Raw genomic sequence first — 27,703 nt, 5'->3', positions numbered from 1 at the left:
AAGGAGGTTAGAATAGAAAAGGAGAAGGAGGTTGAAGTATATCACAGACAATGTAAGATGGCATGGAGTACAAAGATGAAAGATCACGTGAAAGAAGGGTAAGGTCGAAGTTGATCTCTTGAAAAAGGGTTTTCTTCTATTTTGTACTGAATCTTGTACAGCTGCAATATTGCGTAGCGGCCGTAGCGGGTTTCTATTGAATTCTTGTTCCACCGCTAGAAAAAATCCCTTAAAATTTTGGCAAAATTTAATTCAATTTAAGAGTCATTGTTAATTGTTAAATAAAATAAAGTAACAGAAATAATTCATTCAGCAATCGTTTATTCAAATATGTAAACAAATAGTTTAGTCTATTTATTCAACATCGTTTTTTCTTATTGTTACTACTATCTATTTATTAAACCCCTGAAGTTCAAGTAGCACGTGCAGGGCATATTTTTCGAGGTTCTCCTGTAGATTATTAGCCCAAGTTGGAATTATCACTCAATATTTTAAGAGGTGTTTGATTTAGTTATTTTTTATTTTTATTTTCACTTAAACAGAAAAAAAATGGTAATAAAAATGTGTTTAGTCGGATTTTTATTTTCATCTTTAGTGGAAATATTTTTCTCAAACTAACCAAAAATTAAAAACAATAAAATCTTGTTTTCAGTTGAAATCATGAATCTCATTTTGAGTAAAATAAAAAAGCGATGACAAATAATGTAATTTTAAACAAATCTAAAAATACATTTTCTTTTGAAAATACATTTTCAGTATTTTTATTTCTTGAAAACAGAAAACAAAAAGTCAAACCAAATATGTTTTCAGAATTCTAATCTTTTGAAAATGAAAATAGTTTTCAGAAAATAAAACAGAAAATAAAAATGTAAACAAAACACACACTTAATTTAGCCGTAAAATTTCGGCTTTTCTTTAAATATGGATAAAGTAAATAATAAGAAAACTCATAAGACCAATTAAGACAACTTTTCTGGAGAAAAAAGTGATACATTTTTACATATGTGTGTTGTCTGCTCATGGACTTTATTGGAGTGTCGTGTGAGGCCAGTTAGTTCTTGGGCCCATGCTATTCTTTGTTAGTTTCCTACTACTTTGGACTTAATGTGATTACATTTAATTTTACAATGAAAATAACCTGTGCTTGCATTTTGGAATTGAAGATGGGATTCTCCATTTATTATTGTACTATGTTTTATAGTCAAGACTCAAGACACTTGCACTTTGGGTGATCCCTGATGGTGAGTTTCTTTTTTTTAATTCAATTTAATTTTCTTTCTGTGTTTCTTTGATAAAGTGAAAATAATCACGCAAATGTCTGTTCGTGGTTTTGTTTATTAACTTAACTTTAGTTGGGTCAATGGTAAAGATTATGGTTAGATACACTTTGCCTAGTTCCAGTGGGTGTGCCTGGTCGAACTTGACCCCAAGCATGGCCATCACACAGCTAATTGCATCATCACCGTTGTGTACTGGATAAGAACAGGTAGATGTTGGAGAGATGACACATCATTTAGAGGTGCCAACTATGCAAAGTATGGTATCTATAAGGATCTTGAGCTACAGTGAGAAGACGAAGGAAAGAATGGGGCTGCGAAGAAGATGAGTTAAAGGGGATGTAAAAAAGAGAAGAAGCAGAATAAGGAGGGGTGCTCAATGAGGAAAAGATGAAAGTGGGGGTGGGAAGAAAGAAGAAAGACTTCAAATTGAAGGGGAAAAGGGTGTGAAGGAGGGGTAAAATATGAGTGGGTGGTGTGAAGAGGAAAGTGGTGGTGTGTGGGGGTGGGGGTTGAGAATAATTGGGTCCTTGGCACCAAGTGAAGAAGTGAAGGCCCAACTCATCGTAAACTCACACACATAAGTATGGTTATTTAAGTAATATTTTAAAAATATTAGGAAGTAGTGGAATATAAATCTTTTTATTAAACATATTTGTTTTGGGCAAACAGACATATAAATTAGTTAAAACGGCTAAACAAGTACAATTAATAACTCTAGAATAAAGTGATTTTTTTTATGTATAAATGATTGAATCTTATTTATCTTTATTCCTAAGTTTTATTTTAGTTTCAACTTTTTGTACTTTCATGCTGTTTAAGTAATTAGGCTAGAATGTTTTCCTGCTGAAGTGGCATATGCCCCATCCTATAGCTATCTATACCAATTCAGCAGGGTCCTCCCAGAGTATGAAAGTATTAATGGGACATGTTATGTAAATATAAATACAAGAAATATAGTCAAATTCTACTCATGTTTATTAGCATACTGCAGAGAGATTATGGGGGCACATGCAGTAGCAGGTGTGATGAGAGTGTTTGGCCAGATTGTTTGTATTGTGGTGTTGGTTAAAACTTTGTGTCATGTGCCAATGTCAAACAAATCAAAAATAGCTTACATGGACCCAACCCTATGTTCAGTAAGACTGTGTATTGGCTATCTTCATCATGGACATTGGACATCATGTCACAATGTACACAGCTACTACTATATGTGGTAAATATTCATTGTTTCTTGGCAGACCTATGAGACCAAACAACATTTTCTTTTAATTTTCACTATTTATTAATTTTTATAAACAAAGTATATATGCAAACAAAAATAATATCGACCCAAAACAAAAGGGCATAAACACCATGTTGTGTATCATTTAAAACTTACTTTAGTGGGTCTAACTAACTATTGAAGTGAACAAATAGATAATATAAAATGCTTGGCCCCATTATAAGCAGGTGATGTTCTACACTTTATCTTAAATGATTGCTTTTGATTTAATCACAAGGAAACAAACATATCTTGAAGCAAGGCCAGCCAACGGTTGCAATGGCCAATGGTCATAGTTGGAAGAAAACACGATTTACACAATTTCACCCTGAAAGACATACAAAGAAAAAGGATAATGATCTCTAAATTTGTGTATTTAATATGAGATGCACCATATTAATAGCCATGTGTATTTAATATATAATATATTTTAAATAAATAAATGACATCAATAATATTGAACAAAGACAATGAGACAACTTTTTTATTCTCTGAGTGAAAGCCACACTGAAAAAAGAGGAAAAAATTATATATAGTTAACTAAGTGATAGAGTAAAAAGTGGGAGTTTTCCCTGTAACTTTTTTTTTTAAGATGAGTTTCCCTATAACTAATAACTAATTTATACTATTTGAGAGTAAAATTCCTTAACAAATTGAGACTTCATCTTGAAAGACTTTTAAATAATTAATGATTGCACCATCTACTAGTAGCTACCAATGGTGGTAGCTAAATTGGATGGCTCCTCTTATCCCCCTACATTAAAATACATTAAGTTAGAAGTTGGAACAATGTTTAGTCAATAATTGATAGTGCTAATAGCAATATCAATTATCAAATCAGGGGAAAGTCCAAAAACAATACTATTATATCAATCAAATAACAATAATTATGGCCTACTTACTGTTAACACATGGTGAAGCAATTAATCCGATAAGCATTTGATTTCTGTATTGGAAAGCTACATATAAACCGACATTAAGCTGAAAAGTCATGGATTATTAGCAAGGCTATGATCGCAAATTTATCTACCTTTTTTGCTTATATCAACGATCCAACCACCATTACATAGTCCCACGAGTGCTAATGTCCCTGTCCTTAACTAACTACAAAGTAGGTGGATTAATTCAATTATCCATGCATTCCCTAATATCATTTGCAAAATTTAGTCCTAGAGTGACTCTTCTATTCGGTGTTTTGAAAGATAGAAACGTAAAAATGTTCCTATCTATAACAATGATCTTATTCACACTTTCTTATAGAAAGAAAAATATAAATCTGTTATATAAAGAAAAACGTTTAGTGGTGAATTGTTCTTCCTCTAAAGTTTATAGATTGTCTTTTTGAAACATTTTTCTCCTGTCATCCTCTAATGGTAAGTTTGGATGAAAAAAAAAGTAATAAAGCATTTTTTATTTAGTTAAAAATAAAAAAAAATGATTTCTTAGAATAAAAATTCATTTTTTTTTCTATTTTTCTTCTTTTCAAGTTTAAAAATGTTTCCAGTTCTTGTTTTTATTCCTTTAAATCAAAGAAAGCATAGAGGACCAGTGAAACAAAGGAACAAGAGTTTTTTTTTAATCAGACAATATTGTTTATTTTTCATGAGAAATAGAAAAAAGCACAACTATTTATCCTCAGCTGAAAGTCCTTTTCTAAAAGTGCGAGAACACAACATTCTTTCCCATAACTTGTTTTGTCATAGCTATAGGTGAGCTTTGGTTATTATTTTACTCCTATTTGTCGGTTTCCTTTGTTTTGGAGATGTACATTTGTTTGTACCAAAAGCACAATATTAATCATAGACAGCTAGCTCCTTCCAATTTATTGACTCTAATCATAGTGGCAAACAACAGATAGCTACTCTTTACTTCCTAACATTAAGAATGACTAATTTCTATTAATTTCTTCATTTTTAATGTAATTTTAGATCGGTTTATTCAATGTAGTTCATACGTATTCAAACATTTGGGCATGAGTAGAGTAGTTTGTTTGTGGATAACCCTGCTGCTTAATAAAAAAGTTGTGTAGGCTCGTATTTCATAAGTACGTAACTAATTATAATAAGATATAATTATTTGTAAGCTTTATATTGAATGTGATTATATACTATTTTTTATGATATAACCCCGCATGTCATGGTAAGTAATCCCTTTATGAAATTTCCATTTTTCATAAAATAAAGATGGTTTAGCGATAGAGAAATACCAGTAACATAATCTCTATTATATATTCTTTTTAACACATATTTTATTGTTGGTTTAATTTTATTAATAACTATAAAATAATAAGAGAAAATCATTAAATTAGATGAGAGATTCACAACAATTTTTTTTTAATTTTTATTAAATTTTAACCAATAAAAACCTGTAAAAAAACCCAATAAAAAACAATTTATTCAAAAAAAGTGTGTTATTAATATTTTTTTTATTAATAATTTGATGAAATTGTTTTTCGTCCATCGAAAATAATTCTGTTTGAACCACACCTAACATATTTTGACTTCAATATGAACCTAACAAAAGAGCAATTAATTCAGTTACTACATTCCAAACTATAATAGCTCCAAAATAGGATAAGACTAAAAAAAATACAGGATTTTTTGTTTCGTTACACACAGTATTTGTAAATAATAACTAATTAAAAACTTAAAATAACATTAAAGTAATTTTAGTAGAAATTTTATTAATATTTTGAGACATCTCAAAATTGTAATTGATTAAAGTTCAGTTTGAATTAATTTTAAGCATACGAGAGTTTTTTAATCATAAAATTGTACTATTAAGATTATAAACAAGAATATTGATACTCAACAGTGAATTCATGAAGATACTCCAAGAAAAGGTAAAAAGGTTCGTCCACAGAAGAAGAAGAAGCTGAATTAATTATGACTGTTTGTTGGAGCATGGGATGCAGACAGATGGGGTTCATGCGATGCTGATGCCAAGAACAAGATACTTTTTTTATAATAATTATTTTTGTGGTTGGGCCTTGGCATTGACGAGCATGAAGTGATTACAACAACTGTAATTATTCTTTGCTGCTCGCTCACTCACTCTTCCTGTGAATGACACCGACAACATCTTAAAGCAAGACTGAGACTCTCTCTCTGCTCTCTGCTCTCTTGGATGACAAGTTAACACAGAAAGGAAAATGGACCTCTTAACCTCTCTCAAATCTATCTACTACTTTCATCATCTCCATTGCACTTGCAAGTTCTAACACTTGACCATTCTTTTACATAATTCTCTTTCTGAACAAAAATAAAAAACAAAACAAAACACAACGTGCGAGTGTGTGTGCACACGACAGCATAAGCATGTTCTGTTGGTCCCACGTTCCAAACTCAACAAAACCGAGCCTCTTGCATTCCCTCATTCTTCTCACTCACCCCATGTGCCACTGCTAGCCTTCCATCTTCTGCATTTCCATGTAAGAGGAGGGACTTAATAATTAAGGATCCAAAGCTTTCAACTTTGAACTTTGAACTCTGAATCTCGCTCTTTTTGGACCATCCATGGATCCATACTCTCGTCTTGATCATGCCCTCTTTCAGCTCACTCCAACCAGAACCAGGTTCTAATGATGATTCGCAATTCACACGCGCACACACACATGAAAATTGTGGCACCAAATGGTTTGTTTTGACTTTGTGTGTGTGTGTGTTTCTTTTCTTGGTTTTTTTGCATGTTGAAGGTGTGACCTTGTTGTTGTTGGTGGAGGTGTGAGTGAAAGACTTGCTTCTGGGCTGTTAGAACCGTTTCTTTCTCACCTCAAGAGTGCCAAGGATCAGATTTCTAAAGGTGGCTATTCCATCACTCTGCGTCCACCTGGTGAACATGCTCACTGGTTCACCAAAGCCACCCTCCAAAGGTTCTTTTATTTTGTTCTTGTGCTTTGGTTTGAAAAAAATTTGGGGTTTTGAATTTTTGATAAATTGGATTTGAATGTTCTGAATGCAGAAAAAATGTGAATTTTGGATCAGATCAAAGGAATAAGGATTAGCCTCCTTTAATTACTTGTGTGTAGGTTATCATCGTGTAAAATGATTTTGTAAGACCAATGTTGATTGTCTGTTTTGGTTCATTTTCTATAGGTTTGTTAGATTTATAAGCACTCCAGAAGTTCTAGAGAGGTTTGTGACAATAGAAAAGGAGATTGTGCAGATTGAAGGATCGATTCAATCAAGTGAGAGGAACAATTTGTTGGCAGAAGCAGAAGGTATGGATGGGAAATCTTAATCACGTTATTGATTTATTATTTTGTTGATTGTAATTGGATCCCTATTATTATTCTAAATTAAACTTTCTTGTGGTAAAAATTCTTATTTTTATTTTCGTTCTTCTACCCAAGTGCAACTATTCAAAATTATAGGGGGTCAATACGTTTTTTTCTTTGAGAGTTGTGAATTGAATAGTGAGAGATACTAATCTAACATGTATATATGCCTTTATCTATGGCTAATTTGATTGCAAGGGTGCCGAATTACTTGGATGTTTGGTATGACTTTTCAATAATTTGATGGTCCAATTTAGCTAATCATGTCAGCATGTTAATTGTGCAATAGATATCACTAAATGTTCCATTTGAGGGTAAAATTATCAAATAGTGTTTCCACAGGTTACGTTGGCTGGAATTTTGCACTGTTTCTAGTATTGTTATAATGAAAGTAAATAGCAAAAAAAAAAACAAAAACAAAATAAAATAAAATAACTTGTAGCTCCAACTTCATATTTTGACATGGGATTGACAGGAAGCATTTCATCTACTGATGGGCGTGTCAAAAGGTCAACAACTTCCTCTAAGGTATGTAAACATGACTCTTGCTAATGTTGCCTTGGTTTTAGTAAGATATTGAGCTCTTATCACCTGGTGTTTTTTAGATGAAAGATGAATCAGCTGGAATCAATGAAGATGGACATGAAGAAAACTCCAGGTATTGAATTTTTGGTGTTTTCCTTTTTGTCTTGTATGACATCTTTTTGTTCTTCAGGATGTATCTACATACCTTACAATAATATTTCATCAATTTTCAATGAACAGGGTTCGCCTTCAACGTGTTCTAGATAATCGTAAAGCTATGCTTTGCAAAGAACAAGCAATGGCCTATGCCCGTGCTTTAGTAGCAGGATATTACCCAGAATCTGTGGATGATCTTATATGTTTTGCTGATGCATTTGGAGCTTCACGTTTGAGGTCAGCAAGCATACCACAAAATGACATGGATCTATTGAAACAGTTCGCTTTGAATTGCAAAATAATAATGATAAATAAAACCTTTACCTCACTCGAGCGAAAGTTCATTTCTACTTTTACATTTGTGTTTGGTCATAGTGGTTCGCACCTTATTAACTATTCACTGCTTGTTTTTCATTTTACTCTTGTTTTATCACTGACATTATTTAGACAATGTTCCATTTGAGATATGACATGATCACATGAGCATCGTATATTGACATGAATGGCTCCTACCTCAAGCAATTGCATATACATATTACCTCCTTCGTGTTTGTCTGAAAGTCCTTTTCAAAAGTTTAATGAATTTTTAAAATAAAATAAAAAATCCATAATAACTTGTTTGTCTGTTACGCCAAAATTTATGAGAAACATTTGTTAAATAATTTGCAGATTTGTGTTTCTTGTTATGACCCTTGTTAGGCAGGAACGAAGAGTGGTACAACAAGGAAAAAAGGAAACAAAATTTAATATTTCCAAAAGGAGAATCCTCTCAGTTTCCATTTACAGTTTAGACTTTAGAAGTAATAAGGACTAGTTAAACTATAGATGCACCATCACCAGAACAAACAGTATTCTGTTGATATTTGAATACTTGTCTCAACACCTCCCCCTCTCTCTCAACTTTATTTGATTGATATTATTAATCTTTCTGTCCTTCAACATAATTTCTGAGTAGACTCATTCAATACAATAATATATTCACATGATTCCTTGATATAGGATTATGATATGAAAGATTAGCCACTGAAAACTTTCTCTGTTTTGTTATTTAATGTAATTTTGTCTCATGTAGGGAAGCATGCATTAATTTCTTAGAGCTGTGCAAACAAAAGAATGAAGACAAGCTATGGATAGATGAGATAGCAGCCATGCAGGCGGCTGCTCAGCCTGAACTGCCATACTTGAGGACATCTGGAATCATACTTGCTGGAGAAGATGATACAAGCAGTAAATTAAATGGCATAGTTGATGCCTCAATTTCTGAGTCAACACCAAGTCATGCAAGTTTGGACATAGGCCATGGTATCCTCCTTTACTGCTAAGTTGATTCAGTATCTCGGTCTTTGCCCCCTCCTTGTTACAAGGTTTCCAAAAACTAAGCAGAACAAATGGTTTTTTAGAAACCATTTGCCTTTTCCATAGTCGTCTTTGATAAATAAAAAAAATATTACTATGGTAGTCTCACCACTGTTTGTCTATTTTCTTCATTGTTAAACAAAAAGAATATATAGTTCTTTCTTTTGAGAAAATTTAGAATTAATACATGAATTGTGCTAGCCTCACGCTTGATTAGACTTGTACAAATTACGACTAGGAATTTCCAGCAAAATGTATGTGCGACTAATTTTTTGAAACAAAGTCTATCTAGCAACTTAAATCTTGTATAGGTAGATCCAAATTTTTTTATTTGTTGATTTTGAAAATTTGCAGATTATAGCTTGCCAACATCGGGTCAAACACCATCAACAGATGGAAGAGCTCAAATACCAATGTCCTGGCCAAACCATCTTCCACAGTACATGCACAACTTTCAGGGTCACCACCCATTTCAACAAATGTCCCCATACCAAGGGTACCTTTATCCTGGTATGCAGGTTCCTTCTTCATATTATCCGGGGAATATGCAATGGCCTTCAAATATGGAAGACCCTCATATTGTTCATGACCGAGACAAGGATTATCATAAATCATCGTATAAGAAGAAGAAAAAGAAACATTCTCAAACACTGCAGCAATCTGAAGAAGATAGCTCTACAGCATCCTCTGACTCTAGTTATGAGAGTGATTCAGATAACCATTCAAGGCAAGGTAAAAAGCACTCTTCAACAGAACATCACCACAAAAAGAAGCATGGAAAGAAGTCCTCAAGGAAAGTGGTTATACGCAATATAAACTACATAACTTCTAACGGAGATGGCGAAAAGGGTAGTGTCACTGAGGGAAGTTTGTCCAATGAGGAAGAATTTATCAATGGAGATTCCCTGAAACAGCAGGTAGAGGAAGTTGTAGGATCATTTGAAAGAAGAAACAAGTCAAGCTCCCGTCACCGTAAGAAACAGCATATTGCAAAGCACTCTGGCAAGCTAAATGGTTCAAATGATGCTGATTCCAATGGCATGAAAGGCAATAACAACTGGGATGCTTTCCAGAATCTTCTTTTGAGAGATGATGATTCTACTCCTGATACTGAAGAACAGCCTATGAAGTTCCAGGAGGAATATATTGGCAGTCAGAATTTTGAGAATGGAAGGTCAAATGAATTTAACCACGAACCAGACTTTAGTAAAACTCGAGCAGTTTCAAATGATTCCTTTGTTGTGACTGAGAGGGGATTCGATGGTGAGGTTCAAAACCGTGTTGATAACTTTAAGGATGGAAAGGATGCTCCTTCATTAATGAAGAAAAACATTAACACAGATGAGGCGATGTTGTTTTCTCAGAGAAATGACAAATCAGGTAGCTATTCTATGTCAAATCTGTCGGGCAATGGCCCAGAATCTTCCCTCACTAAATGCCAGACAGAAGAGGATTGGTTCATTATCAACCAGTCTGGTAAACCAGGAAATGTGGATCAAAACCGAGATTTCAGCATGTTTGATGGCATTTCCGTTTCATCATCAGCTACTGATTCGTTTCATGTAGAGAAAAACAGAAAAGACATTGTGACTGATGACTCTTTCATGATTCAAGCTCGATCATCAGAAGATCAATTCAATTCTCAGTCAGCAGCTGATCTTAGTTTGGTTTCAGACATTGTTGGGGCTACTGAATTCATGAATAGCACACAAGAAGGTTCACACAATAAGAATGAAACCTTAAATTCCCATGAGCCTGATGATCTCTTCATGGTTCTTGACCGTGATTCTACTTTAGAGCAAAGTCTGGCACCCTGGAGCATGGAAATGGATTATGATAATAACATTTCTTCAAATGAAGCTAATAGAAAGCTATCTGAAGTTGAAACAGATAAAAATCATTCATCTAATCTTGAGGGTACCGATACAAAAACTCCTGGAGTGAAAAATGGGAAAGTTTCCAGTAAAGAGGCAAAGCCTAAGGCTCTAAATGCATCTCTTGGGAAAAGCAAATCTAATATCACGTCAAGAAGCAAAGCATCCCCTGGAAGCAAAACTAGAGTTACTAAGAGCAAATCTGAGAAGGTAAACTGTCTTGGCTCTAGCAATTTCCTTGAAAGGTTAAGTGAAAGAAAAAGGAATATATTAAACATTGCTTCTTTTTTGGGATCCATAATAGCTTTTTTTAGATCCAGAACCAACCATATATGATAGGATTCTTTTTTGAGATGCATAATTGTCACCTTAAGTGAATTCATTTGGGCTCCCCCACATTCATAAATCAAACTGCAAGGGATTTTAATAACTGTAGATGTTTCATTTTGAATCAAACTGTAAGTTTTCAATCATTTTGAAGTTTAGTTTGGATTGGAATGTGTGCCCCCACTTACTAGAGGGCCATCAGTTGATAAATCCAACTGCAAGTGAGTTTTCAATTGTTGTGAAATTTCATTGAACATAACTGCTGCCTGTTTATTTTCACAAAGTAGAAATTTCTTGTTCAATTCTTTGATTATATCATTATATGGCTCAGAAAACAACACTTTAGGTTGCGCCAAATACACATGGATAGTTCTTTCATTGTATGGTTTAGAAAAAAGTATCAATTTCTATTGTTAATATATATTGGATGGGATGTCCAAAAATAAAATAAATGTGGGATGGGGATTTTACTTCTCTTAATATTTTCTAAAGATCTTAGTTGTAACATCATGAGTTATTGGAGTAGCTCATTCTTTTACTAATTTTTTATTTGTTCACTTTTATTGCCCTCTTTTATTTATAGGAAGAGGAAAATAGAAAGAAAAAGGAGGAATTGATGATTCAGCGGCAGAAAAGAATTGCTGAAAGAAGTGCCTCTAAGAAGACTGGAACTGGAACTAAGACTTCCTTGACTTCTGCAAAGAAAGAGAATCCTAAGATACATCCATCCAATGAGGAGACCAAGAAATTGCAAAAACCAGTCATCAGGAATTCCACCATTGAACGTCTTGCAACTGCCCGAGTAAGTCAGTCGAAGGTTTCACCAAGTCCAGCAAAATCAGGTCCAACCAAGAAACCAACCTTGAAGGCAAATGGTGTACCTTTGCAGAAGACTGCAAGCACAGAAAAGAAACAGGACCCAAAAGAAGTCAAATCTTCAAGTCTTAAAGAAGACGCGAAGAAAACAAATGGGGAGGTTCTAGGAGCCACTAATGGCCAGGCTAAGAATGAAATAGAAATCTCAGTAGCATTGCCAAGGAACTCTGGCGCCACACAGTCTGTTGAAACAAATAACAGTAATCTTGGTTTGAAAGACAATGGAGAGCTATCCAAGACGTCATCAGAGAAAGATGCGACATCTTTGATTTCAGAAAGAGAGCATGTGCACGCAAATGTTGGCCAGCTTCATGCCGATCCATCTTTGCCGAATCACAATCTTGCGTTGGGAGGAAATCAGCCCAGAGGTGAAGAAGTGTCAAACAAGTTATCTTCACTTCCTGGTGATAGCAAACCTCAACATATTACTGATGTGATCACAAATCCTACAGCTGCATTACCTAGCAAACCCCTCACAGTTTCTGCTGTGAACTCAAATGTTAATCAAGAAATACATGAGAATAATGCTATCTTGCCTCAAGTCACTGAGAAACAAATTTCTACTACCCCTCCACCCAATAACCAAGTGATGATGCCAGAATCAGTCCACTCCAGGAAGAAATGGAACACTGATGAGGACAATTCAAAACCAGCAAAAGGATTTCGTAAGCTTCTATTCTTTGGAAGAAAGAGCTGAAGCAAAGCACCCTGGTGGATTGATTTTGTGCAAATTGGTTCATAATAATCTTCTGAAGTGTTTTGATAAGCTATCAGTTCTCTTTTCCATGCTTTTGGTTTTTCAACATTTCAAAGAGTTTACTTCGTCCATTCTTTTGCTCAACAGAAAGTGTTTGGCACATTGAATTATTTCTTGTTTTGAACACACATATGGAAGTCATGTGGAAGATTGTAGATATTTTCCTGCTTGACACACGAAATAACAAAGCCATGAGATGGGGAGTTGCTTGTTATGTTAGAGATCCATGATGTAAATTATCTGAATATGGTGTATCCTAAGGAAGGCTTTCACAGGTAATAAATTTTCCATGTTGGAACTTTTTATACGAGGCTTAACTTGTTTAATGTCATATGATGCCAAAAAAAAAAACCTGTTTCCTTGTATTCATGAAAGTTGTAATGTTTGGTTGTGTATGACTTTCATATTATTTCATGCTGATATTCTATTGCAAATATTCGTTATACCAATGAGTTATTTTTTGTTCATTTTACCCCTTGGTGGCATCCAATGAATGTTAAATTGCTAATTGCTTTAGCATTGTTCTGAATTGATGAGAAAGAGAAATGTTTGTGACATGCAAAGGGATGACAGAACCAAAAAGGAGAAAAATAATCACTGTCCATACTATTACAACGACATAAATAGGGATGGAAGAACCAAAAGGTGAAAAATGGATGCTCCACCGACATAAATAAATAGCAATAAAAATATGACGATGATGTGCAAGTGTGAGACAAGATCACGAAAACGTTAGCTGAAAACCGAACAGTGCTTAGCTGTGCCTGGAGTGGGATAATTTTGTCACTATACACTATATCTTAAACACGAGTGCCTATCAAAAAGAAAAAAAAAACACCATACACGAGCACGTGTATGCATTACATTACATCTACATTAAAGAAATACGCATGATAAAACTAGCACCTTCACTTACCCCAGATTTATTATGCTTAAGGTAATAAGTAAAACAGGACGATCAAGCATTCATGCATACTTGGCTATGTGGTTCCTATATGTGTGTATGTGTGAGAGAGAAGCCTCCTAAGGACTCAGGAACACTAACACACTCGTTTTCTCTATACTCTCGTATCATTGGAATCTCTACAAATATAATTATGAGAGTCATCCATCGAGGATCACCTCAAATTGAAGAACATCTATAAGATTTTCTAATTTAGATGATCTTATTCATACAAATACATATTGATGTTATATAGGTGGAGCTAATTGATAAAAGGAATTGTTACTGAAACTAGATTGTATCTAGGGTTTAGCAGATATAGTTCAGAAGCATTCAGTTGAGACAAGCGTAATCTATCTTTTTAATCCTAGGGTATCCCTTCCTGCTTTGTAACAGTCGTCCCAGCCTTTAACTCTCCATTAATTGCTATTATGGGTATCTTGTAATGGCATTTCTTGGGTGATTATTACAACTCCATAGGAGCTGCGTGGGAGAAGTCATGAGATTGTCTGTATATAATCAGTGCTATATATACACAGTCTTCTAACTTGGAGTGTGTGTAAACACACAAGGTAAATGATAGAGGGATGAGCCATGCATTTCAATTGGACCTCAATTGTTACTTCTCTATACTATGTTATTTGATACTTCTCTGAAATTAATGCTCCAATTATGTTATATTTAAATAGTTATTGTTGCACTGAATCATTATCAATGAAAAATATGAATGTTCAATTTATCTCCTTTTAGTCATTTATGGTAGTTTTCTAGGTAATTACTTTGGATAATTGTTTTCTTCCTAACAGCAAATGACCGGAGAAAGGAAGCTAAATCTCTACTCTTGATTATATTTTCAAACCCTGTAAAATTAATAAAATATATAAGAAGCAAAACTAAAAGCATAATCTACCTTTAATTATGAGTGTAGAATCAATTGTTTGAATCTTGACTTTGCGAAAGATCCATTAGAGGGGAAGAGGCCGGGACAATCTAAAACAAATTTTCCAAAAAATGATATAAAAGTCTTCGTTTTCGAGAAAGGTTGTAATGGGGAGCACTATTATATTCACTTCGTAAACTTAAAAATTAACAAAAGTTCATCACAACTCCTAGCCATGTGTCTATGCAGCTTGTTTTTATAATGAGTTAAAAAATTGGATCATCATTTTAATTTTTGGTCTAGATAACACAATTTCTTTGTGAGATTCATGGCTGAATCAGGTAGATTAATATAAATAATAAAACTTTCTTTCTAAATATTTAAGGTAATTACATAAATCAGACTTAAATTTAAGATTTTTAATTAAATTAAAATAATCATATATTAGTTGATTTACGCATTTGGTTGGTTTTATTTTAACCATAAACTGATTTCGTTATCAGGTACAATTAATTAAAAAATAGTGGCGACGCTACAAATGCTCATAATTTTATTGTGCTTAAAATATAAAAAATATAAGAATTCAAGTATTTAACCAACAACAAAGGAAAAGACTGAAAATGCAAGAAAGGTTCTGCCATCTAATTCTAAGCTGTGTGGTCTGATAGCATCTATATAGAAATGGTTATTTTTAGGAAATAATGGCTTGTCAAGACATTGATAAAAATGAATAGTTATTTTTCTAAAATAAATTGAACAATGGTGATTTGTTTCTTTTTTTTTTTTTCTTTTCATCGATGGAATACAGACAGATTTTTTTTTTTTAAAAAAAAGCTGATTAAGTTTGTTTTGTGTCGTAGAATAGAATCATCTATTTCTGATCAATTGTCCTTCCATCCTTTCCTTTGTTCCTTTACTGTTACGTAATTTTCTTCCGATTATGCCCTCACCGACAACAATTCCATCACCCTCACGTGTCCGCTAAATTACCATACTACCCCTTCTTCAATTCTTCAACAACCGTCGGTTTCTCACCGACTCTCCCACCAAACCTGATTCAAGGGTACCAACATACAAATAGGCCATTCTGATGTTATTTATTACACTTTAATTATTCAATGACAATTAACAATTATAACAAGAACAACTTTGAAATATTTCTTAATAAATTTATTTTACTTTGACAATTCATTAATCGAAAATTCATTTGTCCTTGAAATGGGATCATCAAATTTATCATGTTCCTAAGATTTTTTATATATAATAAGTGAGGATAGAATTTAAATCCTTATACATATTATAAAAAAAATTCATCATTAGACCACCTGCTGAGTTTACATGTTTTCAAGTTTTACTTCCATATATAAATTAAAATAATAATAATAACATAAATTTTAATTTTATATATTATTATATAAATTTATATTGTCAATTAATTAAGGCATACTTTTGTAATTTATCATTATAAAAGTCAACATACCATATAATATGTTAATGTGACCGAATAAAAATATGAAAAAAAACATTTTAATTCATTATAATTATATATATATATATATATATATATATATATATTATATACTATCATTCTAAAAAGTTATATACATTCAACTAATTAAAAACCACATTTGTTATAAATTTTAATATAATTATTATAAAGATGAACAATTATATCATACGTTCTCAACGCTATGTTGGGAATGAGGAAAACAAAATCAAAAGAAAAAAAATTAAAATTTGAATTGGAAAAAGAAATATTTTTTTTCTTTTTATAATTCGATTTTTTCTTTGTTTCTCTTGATGCAAATAAAAAAATTATCATGATCTGTATTCTTTTTTCTTTATTTTCTTTAGTTCCTATCAAATATAAAAAAACTTCGTACCCCATTGCCTGGAGTCTCTTCGCTATGTGAAGGTATGGGGGAGGGATGTCGTACGCAGCCTTACCCTTGCATATGCAAAGAGGCTGTTTCCGGATTCGAACCCATGACCAACAAGTCACCAAGGCACAACTTTACCGCTGCACCAGGGTTCGCCCTCTTAACTTCGTATCCCATTGCCTTCGCTATGCGAAGGTATGAGGGAGGGATATTATACGCAGCCTTATAATAATTTATAATTAGATGATGATAGAAGAAATATATATTTACACTTTTAATATATTCTAATTAAATTTGGATTAGGTACGCATCAATTCATTCATTCTATTTTATCTTTTTAATTATGTAACACATTGTGATTATAACTACACATAAACAACTAGCTTATGTTACCACCTTACACTATCATTCTAGTTTGGTAAGTAATCTTTGTATTAGCAGGTAAAATACCAATTTTCATATATTAGTCAACCGATGCCACGTCCTTTTCTATTCCTATTCTATTATTTTCAACGCAATTCTTTAAAGTTTAAGCATCTTTCCTTTTTACATTTTTTTTTTTGGTGATTTATTGCTGCTTAACTTGCACAGTCAGGAATCCAGCTTGCTTTTATAGTTGCAAAGAGCAGTGAAGACACTACAGAACACAACACAAACACAGAGAAAGAGAGTGAATAAATCCAGCATTGTTCTGTTCTCTGCAACATTCTCCACTCTCAACCATGGCTTCAAAGCTTTTACTCATCACTGTCTTCGTTTTTGATTTGATTGCTTTTGGACTTGCCGTGGCTGCTGAGCAGAGAAGAAGCACCGTGAGTTTTCTCATTTCAATTCGCTCTTTCTTTCTCTCTAAATCCAAAAGAAAAATCTGGGTTTGACAAGAATCGTGTGATCAGTTGACCATTGCTGGATAAAAAATCTTCTTTTTTCTCTTTCTTGATTGTTGATGAAATGAGAAAATATGGGCAAAGCTTGAATCTTTAATCTTTTACGTTTCTTTTTATGAATTAAAGTTTGAAAATTTGATGTTGGGTGCCTTTTTTTTTTTTTGTTCATTTTATTGAGTTCCCAGTTTGTTCTGATGTGGGCATACCCAGATCTGTTTACTGTTGAAAATGTAGTCTTTCTTCAAACTCGTTGTGAATGTGATATTGGATGAAGTTTACAAAATTAAAATATCTGCAATCTTTTTGTGTTTCTGTGACTTTTTTCCTTGGTTGTTTGCATTCCAAGACATGACAGATCTTGAACTTTTTCTCACTTGGGTGAAGAAGTTCGGCATTGATGTCATAGGTTTGTGATTTCTTTGGTTATGTCTGTTAATATAACTCCAGATCTGTATATACATTTTACAGTCCTGTTTGTATACAAGAAGAAATGTTCTATTATGTGAAGCCTCAGATCTCTCCTTTTTCTCCTTCTTTTTAACCTTCTCATGTATCAAATTTATGCTAATAATTCTTTCATTGAAGTTCAACAACGAAAAATTGTCAATCTGGTTAATGTTTTCTTCAAAGGTGTCATGTGTGCCTCACCTGAGCTTTAGATTTTGTAGTTGCCGCTTGTGAATTTATGAGTTATGACTACTTAGCCAACGCAGGTGTTTCCCTAATGGATAGGCAACTTATGAGTTCTTATAGAACTAAGCAGTCAAGGTTCTTTTTCAAAAACAATCACCAAGTGCTTGTGAAAATGTAATGGTAATCCAGTTTTTAGAGTTAGGAAATGTATAATCATAATTCAAGGTCGAAGGAATAAAATGGTTTTTTACTCCTTGCTGCATTTTTGGCATTGAGGTTTGAACCTATAATCTCTTCTAAATTTTCAAAGCCCCTCACCAGTAGTTCACTCCTAATGACTTATAAGTAACCATTATATAAATATTATGCAATCAAATTTTTATGTTTTACCTTTTTACCTCCTCCTTAACAGAATATTTATCTTTGTTTAATTTTGGCAGGCTAGTGTTGTGACGGACAATGAAAAGAATTATAATTACTGTGTCTATAACTCTGATATAGCAACTGGCTATGGTGTTGGAGCATTTTTGTTTCTCTTGGTTAGTCAAGTCCTGATAATGGTGGCAAGCCGATGCTTCTGTTGCGGGAAGCCTCTTAACCCTGGAGGCTCAAGGGCCTGTGCAGTTGTTCTTTTCATAATCTGCTGGTATATTATCATTCTTCGCAGAATTACCTATAGTGATATCAAGTCTTAACACTTAACTAACTGTAGAATATTCAGACATTTTTATATCTTGCAAAGCTGATTAACTTCATTTAATTTCCATACATGATACACCATGATAAACTTTTGGTATCGAACATTTTAACTGATAAAATTTGTTTTGCAACTTTCTCCTTCAGGGTGTTTTTCATCATAGCTGAGGTGTGCTTGTTGGCTGGATCAGTGGAAAATGCCTATCACACCAAGTACAGGACCATCTTCGGGGAGAATCCTCCATCTTGCGAAACAGTTAGGAAGGGAGTCTTTGCTGCCGGTGCTGCTTTTGTTTTCTTCACTGCCATAATCTCTGAATTCTACTATATCAACTACTCAAGGGCAAGGGAAAGCTTCCAACCTTATGCCGGCGGCGAGACCGGTGTCGGTATGGGAACCTACAAATGAGCTTCTAGTTAAGAATTTTACAGCAAACATTTAGGTGTGACTATATCTGGAGTCTGGATTCTGCAGCACATTTCCTTGATTTTAGTGCATTTATTGTATTTACTGTCTAGCTACTTTACAAGAATGGTATACGTTGTATTTTAGTAATTTTTTGTTGTTGTTACCTATTGTCGTATGTTATGGGTGACTGATTCATTGCCTCTTTACATTTTTGAAGTTCTTTGTCATGTATACATTTATCAACAAGAGAAATAATTTCTTGCATTCTCTGAACACACTTGATTTTCTGCATACTTAAACTGTAGTCCTTTCATTTAGAATGTTGGTAACTTCACTGTAGGGTCAATTTCCTTAATATTTTTGGTCGTTTATGATAGGAGGAATTTCACTCATACCTTTGGTGCTTCAAAAGAACTTTGTCCATTTGCATTCCCATGTAATACATAAAGGTATACGGCAGCTGCAAATTTTAGTTTATATTAAGTGCTATTATTGCCCCGTATGAATTTGACATCTAAAATTTTGGTCTTATTTGTAGATTAATATAAAAAATGATTTTATACTTATTAAGAAATTAGTTAATTTCATTAAATTATGTTAATCTCAAAATTAAAATAAGCTTTTTTTTTAAATTATTCTTCATTGAAATTTGATATAATTTGATATTAACATAAGTTATAGTCCTGTTAAATGAAAGATATTTTATAGATAATCCTATTAAATAAAATAAAATTAGTTAACTTTTGTTTATAATAGAAACCAAAGGAAGTATACTCATATTTGTTTAAAACTTTCAAATGAGTAAAAGTCATGGGTTTGAGTTTTGAATTGTTCTTTTCGGCTACAACAGCTACAAAAATAACTTTTCCTCTCGATTGATAGAACTCTCAAAAGAACTTATTGACAAACAATCTTCAATTGAGTAAGAGCGTATTTATTTTATGTGGTGACACGAAGTCCAATATATTTTCATGGCAGAAGCAAACAAGATGATGCTTCTTGAAAACGGAGATTGAAACTGGAAATTCAAACACATACTAAATAGTTTAATTTTTTATTTTTAAAATTTTTACTAGCATTTAGTTTGTTTTTTTTTCAAAGTGTTGTAAAAAGAGTCATAATCACTCAAGTTGGCCTAGTGTGTATGAAGACATAGGTTTTAACCTCAATAGGATCATTTTACGACAAAAAATATCGTGCACCAAATTTGGAATTGTCTCCACCTTAATTTGAGGTTAAATAAAGGCCACTGTATTAAACTTGGGTTGGATTACAAATTCTTCTAGTTGTGGAAATATAGTCCCAGTCCTGGTGGAGCTAGTCACAATATAGTAAACGGGTCTTCAGCTCAAATGGAGCTTTTTGCTAGGGTTGTCAAATTCAAGCTAGCATGGGCCATTCGGCTTAGTTCCATGCGGGTGAATACATTTTTGGATCAGGCTGGATTAAGTTGATTGAATGGATTAGTCCACTTTTTTTAGGTTATATATTTACTTATGCAATCTTTTTAATGACCTCTATTGGACAAATTCAATTAATTTAATTCTTCATTATTATTTCTGACAACAACATCATTTCATTTTCTTCTATGGAGAAGGGAAGCCTACCATGGACATACTCGTTTCTTAAGATTTTATTACCAGTAAGAAATTTGCTGAATCAACCTAACCATATATTCAAGCTGGAGGCCAATCCATGGACCTACTCCTTTTTAAAGAAATGAATTTTTAAACTTTATAAAAACCATGTAACTTTTAAGTTTTCACATCCAAAAACTTTTGAAGTTTAAAGTATGTGCATTTAACAATATAAAATAATTTTACGTTATCATTCAATCACAGATCAATTATTAATATAATTTTAAATATAATTATTGTATAAACTTATCATATATTATAATTTGTAATTACACCAAAGTACAAAATTATTCAATACTTTTAGTGCATGGTTTTTTTCTTAAACTTATGTGTACTTGTCTATTCTGTTTTGTACTACTCTTTGTTTAGGTTTTTCGAGCTATTTCTTTTCCTTCATGATTTATTTGGACTTGGTGTAACTTTGTAGCCTTTTGTTTGACTCCATGAATTTTCTTTTGACCTTTGAATTTTATTCAGTTGTCAAACATGCGAACAACATTTCCTCCCCGAAGTCCAAGAAAAAAAAAAGATTAACAATTTCTATTCCGGTATAAACGGAGATAGTGGGGCACAAAGCATAGTTTTTTGTGTGTTTCATGTATGTTAGTAATTTTTTTTAACAAAAGCTCTTAACTTTCAATTTATTATCCATTATCATCAAAGCACTAGTTGGCTGATTTTTAAAACGAATGCACTAATTAGCTATGTGCACAGATACACACACATACATCGACCAAGTGCAGTAAAAAATAATGCAATGACTAAGTGGGTCCGTATTCTATTTTATAACTCAATAATAAAAAACAAGCCGCGAGGATAAATAAATAAATAATAAGCTCTCGTTTATTAATTCTACTATTCAAGTATGACCAAGGATGTAGACTTGCAGAGAACAAATCAGATTGAAGAAAACCCATTTCAAAACTCAGAAAAGTCATCTACACATTGATTACGTTCTTTTATTCTCTTCTCTTATTATTTTGACAAGGCATCACATTTTAACCACTTCTTTTTTCTCATATAGATTAGTTAGCATTGATACTTCAAAGGATCTTGCACCAGAATTAATGCAATTTTTTTATCAAAGAATTAATGCAAGTTTGGTAACCATCATTTTTGGAGGAAATTATTGTTATATTGTGTATTGAATTTAAAAAAAAAATTAATGATATTTTTAACAAAATAAATAAACTAACTAACTTCACACATAGGCCCATGGGATACGCCTGATTAATCTTGTTGGGTCAACGATACTTTCTGGACCTGGACATCGTTTTTGGGACTTGCTATATCCACTCCCCTTTCTTTCTTATCCACTCTCATTTTCAAAGTAAATAGGAGAGTGTATTTTTTGGAAAACAAATTGAAAAGGGATGTTCACCAAGTTTCTAAATTATTCCTAAACGCAATTTGTATTACTCTTGTTTGCTTTGGCCTTTGAAAATTAATTCTTATACTTTTCAATAAAAATACACATATTAATATAAATTATAGCTGAGATAATCTAAACATATATTTAATTACATCTAATGGTTCAAAATTAATTTTATCAAAATCAAATTTAGTTATTTTTAAAACATACAGACCCTTGTAACAAAAAAAAAAACAAGGATAAAATTCGTCTTAGTAATAATGCTATCTTCAAATTTGAAGTGCTCATAATTAATTTTCATATCCTTTCTTATGATCGGTTCATACGATAGAAGTATGTAAGAATTTTCTTTGCTGTAGTAGGGTTTCAAGTAGTTGGTCTTGTAACAAAAAAATACAGAATTCCATATAAGAAACTGATCATGAAAGTATAGAAGAAAACAAAAATAAAGGGGTAGTATTTTTAAAAAAGTTTTTGAGTCGTGACAAATATTTTATGGCGATTTTCCAAAACAAAACGAAAAGAGTTTTTTAGACAAATGCACCGACAAAAAAAATAGGTTTCTTGTGAACAAAAGCAGCCGAAAAGGTTAAAGATATGTATCGACATCAGCAATACTACTATAGTGCCGAAAAATAGTTTTTTTTTTTCGGTTCTGAAAAGATTCAAAAGAATAATTTTGATTGAACTGAAAAAAGAAAAATAGAAAATGTTTGGTTTATGTCCTTTGAGAAGACAACGAAATGTTTGGCCTAAGTAAATTTCGTACACCCACAGATACACATGATTTTTGTCAATGTTTTTCTTTAACGAGAAAATGGGCATAACGCTTAAAAGCACAACACAAAAATGTTTAACCCATAACCTGAAGGGTGGCAAAATGGGAGACAAGGAATGAATGACAGATGAGATATTTCCCTTTAAATAATTAAAGGAGACTAGCATGAATTACTTTTCATATAGTTTTAGGAACCTTTTTTATTTTTTCAAATCTTGTTACAATTTAATTTTTTAATTAAGATTTATTTGAAAAAAAAAGGTATTGATATACGTTGTCATTTCGTACATTTTGTGCTACTTTCTTTTGTAAAGTATAATACCGCTGAATAATTAAATGGGATTTATCTATTATACTTTTTTTACTAGTAAGACCTGGACGATTGAATTTGAATTTGAATTTAAAATTTTTAATAAAAAAGAGCCATTTATTTATCTACACTTAAAATTTAAAAATAATCTTTTTTACTTTAATTTATTTTATAATAACAAAAGAATTTTCATAGCACATAAGATTAATTTGACACAATATTATAAGATTTTGTTGTATTCACATATGATAAAATGATTTATTTAATAAAAAAATTCATGTTTAATTTTTTTGGTATGTAAAAAATTATTTTAGACCAACAAATGCAAAAATAATTAATCTCTAACTTGATGAGTATGGAGACACTTATGATATATGACAAGGAAAGGAAAAAAATAAAATATTTTTCATTATTTATGCTCAAAATTAAAGAGCTTAATTTCTATGTAATCCAATCTAAAAAAAAATACATTGTAATTAAAAAAGATAAATATGATTTTTAATATAATTATTATAAAAAAACAAATTTAATGTACATATTCAAAATTCTTTTGTTTTATGGTTGATTAGCCTGTAAAATTTTATTTATAAGGTGAATACATAAAATATTTTCTCTACTAAAACATGATATTTAGGAAAAATATACTTGTACATTCAAAATGTTCTTTAACTGCTAAAATTTATGCATACATAATTTTTGCAAATAATAATACCAAAAATGATATTTTGATATTTCAACATTTTATACATTTCACTAACATCCATCATTTATCTCACATCTCATCTTATTACGTCATATAAGTTATTATACAAGAAATTATTATGTGATCATAGATTATATGTTTAAAATTAGTCTCCACATGACACACATGTAAACAAGTGGTGATAATTTTTTTTCACAAATTAAAAAACCTAAATGCATGTCATAGAAGAGTTCTAAATTACCTAATAATATTTTTTATCATACCTATATTTTCCTTTTTTTTCTATGTCTTGCTCATAGGTGTCTAATTGATTCTAGTTGGGTATCCAACAATTATACGCGCACTTCAACAAATAAAATGAATTTTGTAGATAGTAATAAGAGAGGGGGGCTACCATTCTTCCCTTCTTTTTCCGAAGCTGTCAGGCCTTGGTTCACTCATAACTTCACATGTTCAAATTAAACAGTGAGGAGTTATTAAAAAAACTATCAAATGGGATCGGGTCCATTTTAGGACCTATGTAGTTAATAACTTAATATATAGTTACTAGGATCGAATCCCATAGGGTCAAATCCCTGACCCCCAAAAAAGAAAAGTGCCACATGCTAGGGCCAGTGCTTGGCATCTCAGAAACATAAGATACTATTTCAAGGGAACAATTCCTAACACAAACCCCAACAGAACACTCGAAGTAATCGTTTCATATGAATGAATGAATACTAAGAAAGTTTTTAGTTGCCAAATTCAAAGCATGCATGCAGCAGTAACTCAATTCTCTTATTGGACATATCATAATTTTAGTACTACTATTTCACATTTCAATGCCCAACATTGCGATAAAATTATCCATGATATTTTTAATTAATGATGTAATTTTTTTTATAGCACTTGCATTATTATAAACAATGCAATATCTCCAATATCCAAACTAACGTTGTCAATGTGATTTTAAGTCGTATAGGCCAAAATATCTTATCTAAGTAAGAAGCCAAAGTATACAAAGGATACTTCATTCAACTTGTTACATTATTATTGTCGATTTCAATAGCCCTTTACATCAATGGAATGCACCTAGATAAGGTTGATGACAGCTGGGGCAATTTAAGTCGTTTGAAATGTTTTCAACATTTGCAGGATTGATAAGATACAACAATAATTAGATGATTAAAAAGTTATAATCTCTCGTACGTATAATTTATTTTGTTTTTTTCCCTCAATAGTTGCATCAAAGTGACAGCAACGTGACTTGTACTTTATATGAAATGATTTTTTTGGCGTTACAAACAAAGTTTTCTCCTGTTTCAAATGAAAGGGGAGGTTCAATCTTATGCATCCCTTCAACCATGATTGCAAGAGATACCCCTAATACAAACCATCAATAGTCTTATTTTTTGGCCTCATACACAAACCATTGGCTATGAATCTAGTTTCGCATCGCCATCAATCGTTGTAGGAAACAACGGCCACAACTAATTTCGTTGACAAACTTTAATCCGGATTAAGCTTAAGTTTCTAATCACAACTTGCTCTTTGTCCTAACCCATATTACACATATCATCATCATCATAATGTACAATTTCAATCAAAATTCAATTCCGTATGTAAAAATCATAATATAAAAAAGAAAAATCCAAATGATCTAAATTGTAGCCATCCCTCTATCATGTGCGGAAACCAAACAGAGGTAGGTTAGTACCTTAGGGCGTGAAACTACCCTACTCGCTAAAAATCGTTAGATAATGGTCCATAATTGTACTATGCACATAAATTTAATTGGCTCAGTTTGTGAAAGTTTTGGAGCATCGCATGAAGTGATATCATATAATATAAAGCGGCACATTTCAGGGATGGGATAGGGGCCAAAATATCCTATTAGCTCTGGACTTATCAACACATTATCATGTCACAAAGATAACACTTTTTATCAATACAATCTAATATGATTAATAAATAATTTTATTTTTTTAAGTATATAATTAGAATTTTAATTTATAAATCATGGTCAATGTACATTTAAAAAATATTTGTTTAGAGAGATTAATTTTTTAAAACAAATATTAATATGTTAAAGAATTAGTACTTAATTCTCTGGCCGATGGTAACTTTTTTTTCGCTCATGCTGTGGTGATATTGACAGTTACAAGGGTTGTTACTGTTGAGAACAATGGTTGCAATGCAGTGAGGATCAAGGAGGAACAGGTTACCTCTTACGGAGAGACTGTTCAAAGAAAATCGTATGTAGGAATTAATAGAGTTAAAAGACAAAAGAAAAAACATTAAGTAACAAGCCAATTGTACGGAGCCATGACTAGAATAGGAGAATTAGGGAATTTAATTTGTGAAAACAAAGATGTCTCGAGAAGATCCAACAACGTGCGGCTAATTGGCCGAAAGTGGATACATAGTAAAAGTTGGGTAATTAATGAAAATTAGAATAGATCTAATCAAAATTGAGTCTAACGACAGATATTAGTCTTTATTACATAATTAATGAACAATTTTTTGTTGAAAAAAATAGTCATATTTAATATCCATTAATACATCAAATAAAATTAATTTTCTTTTAGAAAGAATGCATGTGAGAAAAAAAAATACAAGTGAACTCAAAATTTAAATTCTGCGAGTGGTTATTGAAAGGTTTTTCTTGACTTTTGACAGTTTAATTATTAGTTTGTGGATTTGTAAAAGTTGTTATTCGTATATAAGAATTATTGATCACTGTATTATTTTATTTTTAGTACAAATTAGTCTAAAGGAACGGAAGAATACTTCATTCCAAGTACACATGAATGGTTTGGACTTTTATTAACTAAATCATCTCCCGTCAATAATCCTTATATTATACTGTAATACACGAGAAGAGTGTAGCAATTATTCAAGTTGTGGAAACTTCTGGTTTACTGAATTATTTAATTTATTTTAGCATTTCATTAAAAAAAAATTAGGTCTACTATTAGTTCATTCTTGTCAGCAGAGACATTACAAGTCTCATCTTAAAGATTAGTTTTATGAAATTGATTTAAGCTTAAATTCAAATTTTAAAATGATATTATATTCTATAGTAATGTAAGTTCAACGGAGCTTTGGGATATTACATAAGTTTTCAAGTTGGCTAAGAAGATGAATCAACACAATCATGTTCTACTAGGTAGATAATTGAATTTCTTAATTGTGTCGATCATTTTTTAGTTGTATGTATAGATAAGATTTTATTAAAAGATAAATTATAAAATTAATTCAAGAGATGTTGATATTGAAAGAAGAAGGATGAGGAAGAAATATAGATTCACATCTCTCACTAATATTTTAATAAAACTAATTGCTAATATTTATTGATAAAAAAGACTTTATTAAAAAATATAAGATTTATTTTGATAATTTTTACAACTAATAGAAGTCAATAATTAAATTAAAACTCTTAAATGTTGTGAAAATTCCAACCAATGAGGTAGGTGGCTAGGCAGGTATATATATCTATATGGGGGCAACAAGGAATATTTATAGTACATGGAGTGCTCTCTAATAAAAAACTGTTTCTTGATTCATATGCCGAAAACCCTCTTCCTAACCACCTTCATATATCATGCCTTTTAAGAGTTTATCTTCACGTTTTGATAGAATATGTCCCTTTAATTAGTTAAAGACGGGAAGGACGTATAACTAATTAAATAATAAAAGCATAAAAAACTAGCTAGGGTGCATCGGTGGAGCTGTGGAGCAAAATTAGTTACAAGTTAGACCAAAATTGCACTAACCATATCCAACTCAATTTATAATGTACAAGTTTATTATCCCTCCCAGATTTAGTGTAATTAATACAACCAAGAAATCATGAAGATTGAATGGTTTAAATTTTATGTCGTATAAAACTAACTTAAAAAGCTAAA

General features: G+C 31.9%; 2 protein-coding genes across 2 annotated transcripts; both read left to right on the top strand.

The window, feature by feature from the left end:
- The first annotated feature begins 5,598 nt into the window (after positions 1 to 5,598).
- On the top strand, positions 5,599 to 13,144 carry LOC114374996 (COP1-interacting protein 7-like). The gene is made up of 9 exons (XM_028332727.1): positions 5,599 to 6,115; positions 6,236 to 6,412; positions 6,636 to 6,760; positions 7,293 to 7,345; positions 7,423 to 7,475; positions 7,583 to 7,735; positions 8,571 to 8,800; positions 9,209 to 10,938; positions 11,639 to 13,144. The coding sequence occupies exons 1-9, from the start codon at positions 6,057 to 6,059 to the stop codon at positions 12,626 to 12,628; spliced, it is 3,570 nt and encodes a 1,189-aa protein (XP_028188528.1). The 5' UTR covers positions 5,599 to 6,056; the 3' UTR covers positions 12,629 to 13,144.
- A 3,837-nt stretch (positions 13,145 to 16,981) lies between these two features.
- LOC114377395 lies at positions 16,982 to 19,291 on the top strand. Its single transcript, XM_028335879.1, has 3 exons — positions 16,982 to 17,203; positions 18,352 to 18,557; positions 18,755 to 19,291. Exons 1-3 carry the CDS (start codon positions 17,114 to 17,116, stop codon positions 19,014 to 19,016), a joined length of 558 nt encoding a protein of 185 aa, XP_028191680.1. The 5' UTR covers positions 16,982 to 17,113; the 3' UTR covers positions 19,017 to 19,291.
- The last annotated feature ends 8,412 nt before the right edge of the window (positions 19,292 to 27,703 follow it).

This window comes from Glycine soja, chromosome 11 (assembly GCF_004193775.1).
Source record: "Glycine soja cultivar W05 chromosome 11, ASM419377v2, whole genome shotgun sequence".
NCBI classification, from domain to species: Eukaryota; Viridiplantae; Streptophyta; class Magnoliopsida; order Fabales; family Fabaceae; genus Glycine; species Glycine soja.
The sequence above is the reverse complement of the archived record's forward strand: the minus strand, read 5'-3'. Positions and strand labels throughout refer to the sequence as shown.

Coding starts and splice junctions, on each gene's coding strand:
- LOC114374996 (XM_028332727.1), top strand. CDS start 6,057: ATGGATCCATACTCTCGTCTTGATCATGCCCTCTTTCAGCTCACTCCA. Junction 6,116..6,235: donor CTCACTCCAACCAGAACCAG/GTTCTAATGATG, acceptor TGCATGTTGAAG/GTGTGACCTTGTTGTTGTTG. Junction 7,346..7,422: donor GGTCAACAACTTCCTCTAAG/GTATGTAAACAT, acceptor GGTGTTTTTTAG/ATGAAAGATGAATCAGCTGG.
- LOC114377395 (XM_028335879.1), top strand. CDS start 17,114: ATGGCTTCAAAGCTTTTACTCATCACTGTCTTCGTTTTTGATTTGATT. Junction 17,204..18,351: donor CTGAGCAGAGAAGAAGCACC/GTGAGTTTTCTC, acceptor TAATTTTGGCAG/GCTAGTGTTGTGACGGACAA. Junction 18,558..18,754: donor GTTCTTTTCATAATCTGCTG/GTATATTATCAT, acceptor TTTCTCCTTCAG/GGTGTTTTTCATCATAGCTG.